Source organism: Dreissena polymorpha, chromosome 1 (assembly GCF_020536995.1).
Source record: "Dreissena polymorpha isolate Duluth1 chromosome 1, UMN_Dpol_1.0, whole genome shotgun sequence".
In the NCBI taxonomy this organism is placed as follows: domain Eukaryota; kingdom Metazoa; phylum Mollusca; class Bivalvia; order Myida; family Dreissenidae; genus Dreissena; species Dreissena polymorpha.
In genome coordinates, this window is record NC_068355.1 from 174,632,320 (window position 1) to 174,647,849 (window position 15,530).

A 15,530-nucleotide genomic window follows, 5' to 3' on the forward strand; every position below is an offset into this window, starting at 1 on the left:
GACCTTGAAGGATGACCTTGACCTTGTGATGGATGACCTTGACCTTTCACCACTCAAAATGTGCAGCTCCATGAGATACACATGCATGCCAAATATCAAGTTGCTATCTTCAATATTGCAAATGTATTCATAAAATAAGCGATTTGGGCCACGGCTATCTTCAATATTGCAAATGTATTCATAAAATAAGCGATTTGAGCCACATATATTTGACCTCTGACCTTGAAGGATGACCTTGACCTTAGCCTTTCACCACTCAAAATGTGCAGCTCCATGAGATGCACATGCATGCCAAATATCAAGTTGCTATCTTCAATATTGCAAAAGTATTTATAAAATAAGCGATTTGGGCCACATATATTTAACCTCTGACCTTGAAGGATGACCTTGACCATGACCTTTCACCACTCAAAATGTGCAGCTCCATGAGATACACATGCATGCCAAATATCAAGTTGCTATCTTTAATATTGCAAAAGTATTCATAAAATGAGCGATTTTGGCCACATATATTTGACCTCTGACCTTGAAGGATGACCTTGACCTTGACCTTTCACCACTCAAAATGTGCAGCTTCATGAGATACACATGCATGCCAAATATAAAGTTGCTATCTTCAATATAGCAAAAGTTATTGCAAAATGTTAAAGTTGGCGCAAACAGACAGACAGACCAACGGACCAACAGACAGGGCAAAAACAATAATAGTGGGGGACATAATAATTTGCAACAGGGAGAATTGCAGCTATGTCCGCGCTCGAAAGTGCCCTTTTGACAAAATTTAGCGTGTCTTAAGTGCCCTTTTGACAAAATAGCCCCCCCCCCCCCCCCTGCCCTTTTCAAATATCAGCTGGAGCACTGTACATGTATGAAAAACTGCCATAGCTGGGGGAAGACATGATTCACAATGGATAGGATTTTCAAACTGATAAGAGTTATCCTTTTTTCAAATGTTTTTAGCAGGTTTGATGCAAAAAGGACAACAAATATTACTTCTTATTTTATGTTTTACTTCTTATGTTTATAAGGTTTCGTTACATCCATATTGAGAAAACTGCCCTGCTCAGAATGCAAGCTTTTCCCCAGACCAGAACTTTTTTTAACTGTGATTAAATTGTATGAAGATATCTAAGCCACATTAGGAAAAATGCCTCGCAGCCTCCTTGAAACCATGGTTTTAACAGAAAGAAAATATTTCCAAACTTTGCTGACATATCATACTCATATGTACACAATTAAATGCTCTGAGCAAGTTTTAACAAGAGGGCCAAGATGGCCCTAGTTCAGAGCTCCAGATAAGGTTTTGTGAAAGTCTTAACGTTACTACCAGATTTTCAAAAATAATTCTTAACTCTGAAATTTTATTCTTAATGTTACTACTAAGTTTTGGAGAATAATTCTTAACTTTTCTAAATGACCTAAAAATAAATAATAATGGTTATTTTCAATCAAAATAAACATACTAGGAACTTAATTTAAACGAGTTCAACAGTGTCTATTCAGTATTATACAATTTTATTTTTCAAATACCTTCATATGCCCAAACTGTGCTTAGATTGCATGCCTTCGATGAATTTTTACATATTTTACAATTAAAACGGGTCTCCCCTTCAATCTTTTCAACGAATGGCCACGGAAATTGTCCCTTCCACTCGTTCAATGTTTTTTTGTTTGGACCGGTCGTGTCGCGTTCTTTTTAGCTTTTTCGACTGTTTCGGCAACTGAACATACAACATCGTATAAGATCTTTTCCATAATGTCTTTCCTTAACATTCAACTTCGGCTCACTTTGCGTACAATATGTTAAAAGCGTGTTTTTGCACGCTTTGCAGTTTTTTAGGACGCCGCCATTGTTTTTTGACAGATAGACTGTACACGCGGCTTTTATTGGAAAAAATGCGCTTTGTTAAACAAACCCGATAACCATTTTATATAAGCATGGAAAAGATCTTTAATACGCGAAAATAACTCAATAACAAGAGCACCGCCTTGCGGGTGCAGACCGCTCATCTATTTTCTTTTCAAAGGTGAAAGGACTCTCATTTTCAATCACAAAGGAGGGAGGGGTGTAGTGAAGAGGGGTGTATAGTGTGGGGGTGTGGACATTTATTACATTATTTTCCAAAAATGCGAAAAAAATAAATAATTATTTCAAACATTAAATAATAAAAATAAATTTTTGTGTTTTTTAACCGTTTAAAAAAAAAAAATGGGGTGGGGGGTGGGGGGAGGGCACAGGGGATGGTTTGGGTGGAGTCTATTGTGGTATGTCAGGTAAGAGTAGTTTTGTCAAAGTATCAATCAAATCTAATCATAAATAAAGAAGTTATGGCAATTTTAGCAAAATTTAATAATTTGACCTTGAGAGTCAAGGTCATTCAAAGGTCAAGGTAAAATTCAACTTGCCAGGTACAGTAACCTCATGATAGCATGAAAGTATTTAAAGTTTGAAAGCAATAGCCTTGATACTTAAGAAGTAAAGTGGATCGAAACACAAAATTTAACCATATATTCAAAGTTACTAAGTCAAAAAAGGGCCATAATTCCGTAAAAATGACAACCAGAGTTATGCAACTTGTCCTTTTACTGTACCCTTATGATAGTTTGCGAGTGTTCCAAGTATGAAAGCAATATCTATGATACTTTAGGGGTAAAGTGGACCAAAACACAAAACTTAACCAAATTTTCAATTTTCTAAGTATAAAGGGCCCATTATTCCGTCCAAATGTCAGTCAGAGTTACATAACTTTGCCTGCACAGTCCCCTTATGATAGTTAAGAAGTGTTGCAAGTATGAAAGCAATAGCTTTGATACTGTAGGAATAGAGTGGATCTAAACACAAAACTTAACCAAATTTTCAATTTTCTAAGTATAAAAAGGGCACATAATTCTGTCAAAATGCCAGTCAGAGTTACATTACTTTGCCTGCACAGTCCCCTTATGATAGTTAGTAAGTGTTGCAAGTATGAAAGCAATAGCTTTGATACTTATGGAATAAAATGGACCTAAACACAAAACTTAATCAAAATTTTCAATTTTCTAAGTATAAAAAGGGCACATAATTCTGTCAAAATGCATGCCAGAGTTATCTTACTTTGCCTGCCCAGTCCCCTCATGATAGTAAGTAAGTGTACCAAGTTTGAATGCAATAGCATTGATACTTTCTGAGAAAAGTGGACCTAAACGCAAAACTTAACCAAAATTTTCAATTTTCTAAGTATAAAAAGGGCACATAATTCTGTCAAAATGCACGCCAGAGTTATCTAACTTTGCCTGCCCAGTCCCCTCATTATAGTAAGTAAGTGTACCAAGTTTGAATGCAATAGCATTGATACTTTCTGAGAAAAGTGGACCTAAACGCAAAACTTAACTGGACGCCGACGCCAACGCCGACGCCAAGGTGATGACAATAGCTCATATTTTTTTTTCCAAAAAAAGATGAGCTAAAAATCAATACGAACCAATGTAAAAATAATATTTGTAACTTGATTTTGTTATTCTTAATGGTACAACAAGATTTTAAAATAAATACGTAACGGACTTGAAAATAACTTGTAATTACGAAAATACAACCCTTATCTGGTGCTCTGCCTAGTTCGCTCACCTGAGAGGAGTTGGTTCATTCAATCTTTACCTAATGTCAAACATGACCTAGATATTGACCAGACAAGCATCCTGGTCAAGTTTCATCATTATTGATCCAAAACTCTGGCGTAGGGAGTTTTTTTGTTTTTGTAAGATTTGAAATGGTGACCTATATTTTGAGTTGACCCCCCAAACATCAAACTTTGCTTACAAGGATTTTGTATAATATAATGAAAATTTAAACAATCTAAGGGCAATAATTAAGGCATTAATTATGTGATTTTGCTCATCATCAAACGTGACTGAGATCTTTCAGCAACTTTGATAAAGAATGCTTGAGAAATGTGAATGCTAGAGTGTTTACAAACCAAATGTGGACGGACGGCGGACAAAGACCAATCCTAAAACCTCACCTGAGCAATCAGGTGAGCTAAAAGTGTGTTTCACCGATCTGAGCCATTTTCCAACTTGTCCAAGAAATCAATAAAACCAATGTATTGACTATATTTCCCGATGATTAGGCAAAAAATGTGACTTTTATAGTGTTCGATCACAAGGTTTCTCTCTATATAGTCACATAAGGAAAACTGCCCCACCCCCCTGGCAGCCATGTTTATTGACCCATCGGGACCATTTGCAAACTCATCTGAGATATATAATATAAAACAAATCTATTCACCAAGTTTCATGATGATTGGGCAAAAAATGTGACTTCACAAGCTTTTTTTTACTATATAAATAAGAAAACTGCCCCCCCCCCCCGGCAGCCATGTTATTCAACTGACCGGAAAACAAATGTTCTGACCAAATTTCATGAAAATTGGGCAAAAAATGTGACTTCTAGAGTGTTCACATGTTTTCACTATATACATATAGAGAAAAATGCCCCACCCACTGGCGGCCATGTTTTTTCACCGATCTGGACCATTTTCGAACTTGTCTGACATATCAATAAAACCAATATTTTGATTAACTTTCATGATGATTGGGCAAAAATTGTGACTTCTAGAGTGTTAACAAGGTTTCCCTATAGCCATATAAGGAAAACTGTCCCCGCCCACTGGCGGCCATGTTTTTCAATGGACCGGAACCACAGAAATATAGACAAAGTTACATGAAGATTGGGCATTAAATGTGACTTCTACAGTGTTTACAAGTTTTTTCTTTATTTTTGACCTAGTGACCTAGTTTTTGATCCAGCATGACCCAGTCACAAACTCGATCGAGATTTCATTGGGACAAATCTTCTGACCAAGTTTCATGAAGATCAGACAATAAATGTGGCCTCTAGAGTGTTTACTAACAAATGTGGACAGATGACGGACAAAGACCAGTCACAAAAGCTTACCTGAGCAATCAGGTGAGCTAAAAACAAGAGCTGTCACCATAGGATGACATATGCCCCCTATAAACGCTCTGATAGAAGTTAAAGCATTTTTCGAAACCTAAACGCAGATTTCGAAACCTAAACCCGGACCCTTACTTCAAGGTAAAGGTCACAGGGGTAAAAAATTGTGTGCCTATGGAAAGGCCTTGTCCATATACACATGCATACCAAATATGAAGGTTATATCTCAAGGGACATAGAAGTAATGAGCATTTTTCCAAACCTAAACGCAGATTTCGAAACCTAAACGCGGACCAGAAGTTCAAGGTCAAGGTCACAGGGGTAAAAAAATTTGTGCGTATGGAAAGGCATTGTCCATATACACATGCATACCAAATATGAAGGTTATATCTCAAGGGACATAGAAGTTATGAGCATTTTTCGAAACCTAAACGCAGATTTTGAAACCTAAACGCGTGCCCTAAGTTCAAGGTCAAGGTCACAGGGGTTTAAAATTTTGTGCGTATGGAAAGGCCCTGTCCATATACACATGCATACCAAATATGAAGGTTATATCTCAAGGGACATAGAAGTAATGAGCATTTTACCAAACCTAAACGCAGATTTCGAAACCTAAACGCGGACCTTAAGTTCAAGGTCAAGGTCACAGGGGTAAAAAAATTTGTGCGTATGGAAAGGCATTGTCCATATACACATGCATACCAAATATGAAGGTTATATCTCAAGGGACATAGAAGTTATGAGCATTTTTCGAAACCTAAACGCAGATTTTGAAACCTAAACGCGGACCCTAAGTTCAAGGTCAAGGTCACAGGGCTAAAAAAATGTGTGCGTAAGGAAAGGCCTTGTCCATATACACATGCATACCAAATATGAAGGTTATATCTAAAGGGACATAGAAGTTATGAGCATTTTTGGAAACCTAAATGCAAAGTGTGACGGAAAGACGGACAGATGGACAGACAGACAGATGGACGAACGGACAGTCCGATCACTATATGCTCCCTTTTCTTCGAAAGGGGGCATAAAACCATCCAACCTCAAATTACAATTAACACATAAATGAAACACAACTACACTGTATTATTATGAAAACATTAAAAATCAAAGGGGAGTAACTACTGTATTCTTAAATGCAATATTTAGAAGAGTTGTCTCACATGTTACATGACTTAAATTCATGATTGCTTGCAAGCCTTTTTACTATATAAATATAAGGAAAACTGCCACGTCCCCCTGGCAACCATGTTTTTCAAGAGACCGGAACCATTTTCAAACTAAACTCACGTATCTTAAAGTCGCAGTGGTGTAATGGATATGGTGTCCGCCTTGCGACCGGGAGGTCACGGGTTCGATCCCCACCGTGGGAGCGTTCTTTAGATCTCCCCCAAAGACACCAAGTACTGGTTCTAGGCCCAGGAAACGGACTCAAGAGCGTTTATATAAGCCTAAGGCTTTCGACGCAATCGAGCTAAAATAAATAGGTTTAAACTAAACTCACGTATCTACGAAATAAAAGTTCTGACAAAATTTCATGAAAATTGGGCAAAAAATGTGACTTCTAGAGTGTTCACATGTTTTCACTATATACATATAGAGAAAAATGCCCCACCCACTGGCTGCAATGTTTTTTCACCGATCTGGACCATTTTCGAACTCGTCCGAGAAATCAATAAAGCCAATAATTTGACCAACTTTCATGATGATTGGGCAAAAATTGTGACTTCCAGAGTGTTAACAAGGTTTCTCAATAGCCAAATAAGGAAAACTGCCCCGCCCACTGGCGGCCATGTTTATCAATGGACCGGAACCACTTTTGAACTCAACAAACATATCATTAAGACAAACATTTAAACAAAGTTACATGAAGATTGGGCATGAAATGTGACTTCTACAGCGTTAACAATTATTTTCCTTTTTTTTTACCTAGTGACCTAGTTTTTTACCCGGCACGACCCAGTTTAGAACTCGACCGAGTTTCATGAAGATCGGACAATAAATGTGGCCTCTAGAGTGTTTACGAACAAATCTTAACGGACCGACGACAGACAAAGACCGGTCACAAAAGCTCACCTGAGCAATCAGGTGAGCTAAAAAGATTTAAAAAATAAAGACTTCTAGAATGGTCACAAGCTTTTTCTGTAATTTCATCTAGAGACCTAGTTTTTGACCCCATATGACACAATGGACTCCCTAAAAATACATTACGAACAAATGTTCTGACATTGCGTGAAGATTTGGCAATAAATGTGGCCTCTAGAGTGTTGATTATGAAGAAATTGACAAAGAATAACACATATTAAGAATTGACATAAGGTCATCACAAAAGCGTTAAAACTAAAAACTGAGGATAAAATTATGTTCTAAAATGCTTAATTGAGATACTGAGGTCGAGACAGTAAATTTATAAAAAAGTGAATACTTTTGTAACATTACACTCTCGGGTGATCTTTATACATGTAACTGAAAATGTGTACTTTGTGCTCACCTGACTTTCCTGGTAATGGTGCAAGGCATGCTTCTCATTAAACCTTCCACAGGCCACAACCGGACAGCTTAAACATGCCTTTAAAATATAAAGAAATATAAATTCAGTCAGATCAGGTCTGTTGCATCTGGCATAGAAATATGGCAAACTCAAAACTTATATTCATGACACTTTAAATATTTTGAATAAATAGCACAGCCATCAATAAATGCACATTGAAATTTTGTATGATAATTTTGTTAAAATTACATGGAACAAGAAATTTACAAGTAACATAGTTACATTTAATATTTTATACTGGACATTGTATCATGTCATTAATAAATAATAAAATTGCTTTCAAAAGCACATTTTTAGCAGTATGTTATAAAACTGCAGTTAGAACATGACATAAAGCTTAATTATCATTACCCAAACACTTTCTGTTGTTTGGCAAATGTAACACAGCCATTTTTCTGGAATGAAAATGGAGTGATCCCAGCCTGGGCGAAGCTTTGTAACATGCACACATTTATCCATTTCCAGGTTGATAACCACGCTTATTGGTCATGGGCTCCACCTGAATTGTCAATAAAATGACACAAAAAGCTATGAAATTTTATTGATGCCAAAGGCTCTTTTTAAATGTTACTGTTACAAAATCCACCAAGTCATCTGAAAAGAAGAAGTCCTTTGATTGACACACACGAAAAAATGTGTTGAGAATAATCAAGTGTTGTTTCTTTGTTTTAAATTCAGAGCCAATTGAATAAAGTACATGTACATGTATAAGCAAATCCCAATTAAAGGTTTAAATAAATCTCAGCATCCAACTTTTACATGTTGAACCTTAATAAATATTGTTTTGAACAAACATTAATTCTAACTTTAAAAGTACTTTCTAGAAAAAACAACAGCACTACTTTTTCCATGTCAGTCAGAACAACACATTTTTTTTACTAATCTAGAGGGACCCCACCTCCCAATTCCAAAGATGGTGGCAAAACCACAGGATAGTCAGGATAACAATTTTATTGATAATTTAAGGTTCTTAAAAGTGATCATATATAAACCAACTGCAGGAAAGTGATTTAGAACTATTTAAATTAAATTTGTTAAATGTGTCTTGTTCTGAGAAAACTGGGCTTAATTGAAGTGCGTAAAGTGTCGTCCCAGATTAGCCTGTGCAGTCCGCACAGGCTAATCAGGGAAGTCACTTTCAGCTTTAATGGTATTTTTAGTTTCAAGGAAGTCCCTCCTTACAGAAAATCAAGTTTAGGCGGAAAGTGTCATCCCTGATAAGCCTGTGCGGACTGCACAGGCTAATCTGGGACGACACTTTAGGCACATGAATTAAGCCCAGTTTTCTCAGAACAAGACACAAATATACTTTAATACCAGGCTTACCAGCACTAAAGTGTGTGTTTTTAAGACATATTGGAAATGATCCTTCTTTGGAGGTCTTACAAATCAATTACAAATGTTTGTTAATATTTATTGTCTTTTTTATATCATGGGCAGTAATCCTGTAACTTAAGCTACATATACAAATTAATAACATCTTGTTAAATGGAATTTTAACGTGTCATGCAGCATTTTTATATATGCCCATAAAAGAAACCATCAGATGCAATGTTGCAGTGAAAGACATGCAGACAGTGGAATGCATCATCAATCATCTATAAAAAGAGGTCACACTCAGATCAACAATAAGATATATACTGAAAATGTGTACAACACAATAATGCTATAATTTAAGTACATTTTTACAGAACATATTATTTAAAAAGAAATTAATTTTACACACATTTTGTAAATTAAGTTCTGCCAAAAACGCCTGTTAATTTACAAATTCGTTACAGCAATTGCAGCAATACCATTTAAAAGTGTTCAATCAAATGTTTAAAGTCGGGAAGCTCCACATGCTTGACAAAGATCACTTTGTGTATTTGAAAAAGTGTCTGACAAAGTTTTTGTTTTATTTTCGATGTCTAAGGAGGGCGCCATTTGCATTTAGGAAGAGGCTATTGTTTGTTAAGGGTGTGTAAGGACTGTCATTAATCTATTGGAATCGTGATCGAGACACACAGTTGTTTTTGATACATAAATGTTTACTTTAGTGAAGTTTTTTTTTATTTTGTAATATTTTGCGGTTAAAATATCGAGTCGTTTATGACGCTAACGTTTTGAAGCCTGATTTACCCATTTTAGAGTCAGTTCATTCAGAGCAACATGGCGGACGAGGAAATCGAAACATTGGATGCAAATCCAAACAATACTGAAATTCCTTTTAACGATGTGTTTGCCAATGGAAATAACGAAAGTGAAATTAAAAAAGAGTGCTCAGATGAATCTGATACTTTTGAGTGTATGCAATCAGGAATTGTGTTGCCTCGAAAAAGCAGTTTCATGAGTAAGGATGGTTCAAGAAGAGGCCATAGCAGGAAGAAGACAGTCTCTTTCAGCAGTATGCCAACAGAGAGGAAAATTGCCACAGGTCTGTTGATATACACAATTATCAATATAAAATCTTTATCCACTATGTCCTCGATTCTCTATGTAATTGAGTTTTTTATTAAGTGACAATTGACCATTTGTCCCTATAAACTTTCTTCCAGAGGCCAGAGCCTTTGATAAATTTTGCTATGGTGGCTCTTGGAGTACAGATGCACCTTTTGAATAGCACAATCGCAGTTCCGCGCACAGATTTTGTGCGCATCATTTAACAGATGTCGTTTGTTATAAATTAAGGAAAGCGATGAATAAACTTCAAAAACACATTTAATTCAGGGCCCCCCTGGCCAAAAAATTTCTGAAGCCGACATTTTAGCCAAATGGATTTTTTTGTAGCCAAATTATAGAAACTGTAGCCAAAGATTTAGTAAAGCATTCGGAACCGCCTGTTGTAAGTATTGACCTTATCGCGATGACGTCACAAAAGGGGCAGTCCCTTAGCGACGGTGAAAACAATGCCCTAGATACAGTCGATTTACTACGCTGATTGAGCACCCAGGGCTTCCGCTGTCGTTCGCCAAATTCGCCGTTGGCGAAAATTTCGCAAATTCGGCGAATAAAATTCTCGGTTGGCGAAAATGCTCGGCGAAACGTTTTTAAAATTCGGCGAATAAAATTCTCGGTTGGCGAAAATGCTCGGTGAAACGTTTTTTTGCCTGTCAAGTACCATCCCAGATAGTAAACTCTTTAAAACCGTCGACTATGCGTCAATACATTATCGTGTTATTAACCAGAAAATTTAATACGCAGTCTGCAGCAATACCAGTCAGAACCGGTCATCGAAACAAAGGAAACTTGCTGGTGCATTGTGTACTGGCAGTGACGTCACCATCTATGTATAGAACGCTTGCTGGTGTGAAAACAAAAGGTGTTATCGAATATTATGTCAATACCACGGGCCCTGCAAAAGCATTTAACAAAAAACTATTTCTTCACAAAAACACATGAAATCTTGTTTCAACAGGAATTAAAGAGCATTTCTGTTTTATAGTTTCATTAATATAATATTTTGGGAAAGGTAAAGTTTGATTAAGAAACCAACAATTTCGGAAATAAAAGTATACCATTCACTCGTTGTAATATATTTCGGATATGTTAAAAATTCGGACATTTAAAGATACGGACATTTATGTGTTGGTTTGTTGTTGATAGTTTGTAAAACTACTAGTATGTTTTATCATATTTCAGGCAACTAGAATGGATGGTGGCAATTATCTGGGCCTTTCTGTCAAGAAATATGTGTTAAAACATTCATTTATTTGAGCCTAGAAATCATCCACCACTTACAGTATATGTTTTAACAACAGAAGCTGTCAAAGCTGATGTATATCATATCCAAATGACCAAATATAACTGTTTAACAATATGAAGTGAGAGGCTTTGAAAATAAAGCATCTTTAGTCTTGATCAACTGTTATGTTTTGCAAAGATTGAAATATGTGCTCAAGAATGAATATCTTTAATATAATGAAAATGTGCTTATTTTGTAAACAATGTGAACTGAACATGTGCTTATGGTGTATGTATAAACTGATATTCTGTTATGTAGAATAAAAGTATGATTATTACATTGATGTATGTATATCTAGATGTATGCATATCTATAAATGTTTTTTGTTATAAACTGATATTCTGTTATGTACAATATTTTAAAAGGATGATTATAGTTATAAATATATTTAAGCTTCATATTGTAGTTATTTGTGTTCTTACACCCCTAGACTTTCACGAGGCAGTCCTAAATGCTTGGCTAAAACTTTGGCTACAGTTTCTAAAATTTGGCTACAAAAAAATCCAATTGGCTAAATTGTTGGCTAAAGAAATTTTTGAGCCAGGGGAAGCCCTGAGCACCACTGCTGATATTTCGTCAATTGCATTCCTATTGGGAAGTCGATAGGTAATTAAATGTCCTGTAATTGGTGTTTAAATGTCTTTTGACTATTATGAAGGGTTAGCTTGCACTTCGAAAGCCCGATACGATCAGAAAATAAAACTAATTGGACTTAATGAATGTCCGTACAAATTCCAAGCTGGATGTTGGAAAAATGACCCGACCAAGTGGCCGATGATCGAGTACGGCGACATTCATGATTAACTTTCTCACTGAGACACCGGGTAAATTCGTATATTCTGTAATAATGGGAGTATCCTTGTAGATGTTGATGTAATGAGTATTGTCGTTCTTTTCAGGGTTCATTCATCTTCGAACATTATAATTATATTTCTTCTATGTCAATTTATCATGCTACTGTAATGTGAAGCTGTAAAATACGTAGGGACATCTGGTACATGACTTACTGAAAGCCTTAGTTGTGTTCATTGTAATGAGTACGAGTGACAAATATTAAAATTAACACACATATATCTGTATAAATATTTGTTTTTCAAACATTATTTACCCCCGTTGCTGTCAAACGTAATTTCTTTTTTATGATGTCGATCGTTTATTGTCGTAACATTAAATCTTAATACGGAATGACGTCTTTTTAATTAACTGATACACGCTAAATACGTTACTTGTTTTTTTACGTAAATTTTATAATTATTAAATACTTGAATAAATTAATCGGGCTATAGGATCTTTACGGTGTAAATTTCTGATAATCTAAATTGGACATGACTTTATATTTGACCATATGTCACATATCTTATTTAAGCAACTGTTAAGTACATCGGCGTTAATTATTCATCCAAATGACTGCTTAATACTACCAGAAAGAGGAAACATGGTGGCATCTATCGTGTTAAATGACACTGTCTGGACCACCCAGTGTGGTTTATGACACCTTTTTGTCAGTTAAGTTTGGACGATATTTGATCAAAACGAGATAATCGGATTATGCAAAACAAAGGGGCAATTAAACACCAGAATACAAAAGCTTACACGATTTTAAGACTGATGCAAACAATCAAATGAAAAATATTGCATTTAATTTAATTAAATGTTTATTTAAGGTGTCAGCGTGTTTTATAAAGCAACTGAATATTCAATTATTACGGCATTAAAAATTAGGCTTAAATGACTGCTCAGTATGACAAGAGATGACAAAGAGGTATCATAAATTGTGTTTAATGACCACATGTGGTTTATGCAGAGCCCCAAGTATAGGTCCCTAGCTGGCTTTATGACACCGTGTTTTCTTTGTCTGGACAGTATCCGATCATAGCGAGATAATCGGTTTGTGATGAAGAAAGGGGCATTCAAATACCTAACATGCGGAAACAAAAAGTGTCGAAATTGGTGTGAATTAAATAAAAACAATAACATTTATCATGATAATTTATTTAATACGTAACCAGGTAATAAGGTAACAAATATAGAGGTTCAAATCAGCTACTATATGTTGCATATATTTAAAATGTATTGGTTGTTTGTTTTCATCCTTATTTGTTTTCGTTCATTAAATTAAATTTATTATGAAATACTTTCTATTTCTGGGTATTTTTATTCTAAAAAATGGTCGCGAAGATGTGCCTTAACTTAAGAAAATTGCGAGCAGTGTTAAATATTTCAATGCAAATAAAATGGCGACAGCGCTTTTGTTTTCACCGTCGTCAAGGGGCATGTAACTCTAACTGACGCAAGTGTATGTGTATGAATGTATTTATTTTGACCTTGCGGTCAAGGATAACCCATGAAAGTGCAAGCACTTATTTCCAATGGGGTCCTTTGGTTTTGCTGAAGAGACAGCAAGCAGAAGAGACAGTATTGGGATACAAGGAATCCGGGTGCGATACCCTAGCTCTTTGCGAATAGATACCTTGGTTCTTTTACGTGCTCAGTGTATAGCACCGATACACGCGAGAATTACCTGGGTATCATACCAGTACATCTCTAGTTGGGTGGGAAACACTTGAAGCATTTCTGAAATTTCCAGTGCCTCGGCCGGGATTTGAACCGGGGACATCTGGAATGGTAGACCAGAGTGTTACCACTCGACCACCGCACCACCCATAAGTGCCCGGATGTTGCGATAAGGTCAATAGGCTACAGTAGTGTAAAAGAAGAAACTAAAAAAAGAAGTTTTAATATGTTTATTACTATAATCATCATGTGTGCATAACAAAAAAACAACAGTTTACAACAAAACATTTGTAGAAATACACACATAACTCAAGCACATGTTCATAAAATAAGCACATGATAAATTCACATTACATGAGCACATGATATCCTCAACATACATTTTAGCAAAAGGCCATAATCCGCCTCGACTTCAATCCAGCCCAAATCTTGAAAGCACGTTTGAAATCAAACTTTTCCATTGGTGGGCTGTCTATGGACAAAATCAACAAGTTCTCCAAGTTTTCAATTTTAATAGAATTTCTGAGAGATGTTTTTATTAGATTTTGTTTACTAAACCCCCTCTCACAGTCAGCTGTCGCCACAGGAGCTAACAGTAGTCTGCAGGCTAATTCAGCACTGCCTGGATAGGTTTCTTTGCTTCTGATGGCCAAGTTGCATGCAGTAGTAATGTCCTTTACAGACTTGTTGCCACTAAAAAAACTGGCCCTGCCGAATTTTGAAAGTTTTCAATTCCTGTTTTGTTCCCTCATGGCCGAAAGAAGTCATAGCCGACACTACAGCTGCTTCACTTTTGGATATTGCTGCAGCCTGCGCATTTGTCATGGATATTTTCAGACTAGACGCTTGTGAGGCCTCTTTGTGATCTAAAATAAACAAATCAAATATGCTCAATTTCAAAACAAAAAGCTCATTTTGAAAAGTGTCAATATATATTTATTATGAACATAAATTATTATTGTTATTTTTAATATATTATTAATAATATAAAAAATGTTCATGTATATACATTTTAATATTAATGATTGTCATTCTTTTTTATTACCTTTTGATTTTTCGTGTTTTGAAATGTTGTCTTTTTTCAACATACTACACCCAGATGGGAATGAATTTGATTTTTGAAAATGTATGCATATTTTGCAATACATCGTTTTTGATTTTGCATTATAATCTAACCACATGAATTCCGAAAGCCAAACATCTTTGAATGATTTATTATCAGATTTGATTTTTTTTTAGACCGGGTCATAAGAGTCAGAGTCCAAAAGACGCTTATTGTCTATGGTCGCCATTATAGCAGTCACAATTTCAGACACTTTCGCCGTAAATGTCAAGGGTTTTATACCTGTTCATCTATCGTCATTCACAATTGTAACGCATTTAGCCTTTAATCATTACAAACAATACAAACTAATCGAAATCAAAATCAATTATCAACTTCTTCACTTACGTTCATTGTGTGACTAAGTTGATAATTCGCTAACGGCTTTTACTCAAATTGATTGAAATCGGCAGCAAACTTAATCAGATGTAATTGTTTATTTAAGCCGATAAGATCAATGGTTACACAAATGTTTTGTTTTCACACCAGTCAGTTTCCTTTGTCTCGATATCCGGTTCTGACAGGTGTTAATGCAGACTGCGTATCAATTTTGCGGGTAAATAACACGGCGGAGTATTAAAGCACAGTCTACAGCTAAAAGAGTTTACTATCTGGGATGGCATTTGTCAAGTAAATAATCGTTTGGCGAAAACGTCTGGCAAACGATTTTTTTCCTGACAAAAATCGTTCGCTGGACGTTTTCGCCAAA

At 35.8% G+C, this 15,530-nt stretch overlaps 2 protein-coding genes across 2 annotated transcripts in view; one reads left to right on the forward strand and one right to left on the reverse strand.

The window, feature by feature from the left end:
• LOC127862025 (ubiquitin carboxyl-terminal hydrolase 44-like) overlaps positions 1-9,425 on the reverse strand; it is a 40,802-nt gene extending 31,377 nt beyond the window's left edge. Inside the window, exons 1-3 of the mRNA XM_052400957.1 lie at positions 9,278-9,425; positions 7,833-7,980; positions 7,422-7,499 (exon numbers count right to left, since the gene is read on the reverse strand). Coding sequence (XP_052256917.1) covers positions 7,422-7,499; positions 7,833-7,940 — 186 coding nt within the window. The 5' untranslated portion in view covers positions 7,941-7,980; positions 9,278-9,425. The remainder of the gene's footprint in view (positions 1-7,421; positions 7,500-7,832; positions 7,981-9,277) is intronic.
• A 197-nt stretch (positions 9,426-9,622) lies between these two features.
• LOC127861967 (inactive phospholipase C-like protein 2) overlaps positions 9,623-15,530 on the forward strand; it is a 138,205-nt gene continuing 132,297 nt past the window's right edge. The window contains exon 1 of the mRNA XM_052400764.1: positions 9,623-9,897. Within this exon, the coding sequence (XP_052256724.1) occupies positions 9,633-9,897 (265 nt within the window). The 5' untranslated portion in view covers positions 9,623-9,632. The remainder of the gene's footprint in view (positions 9,898-15,530) is intronic.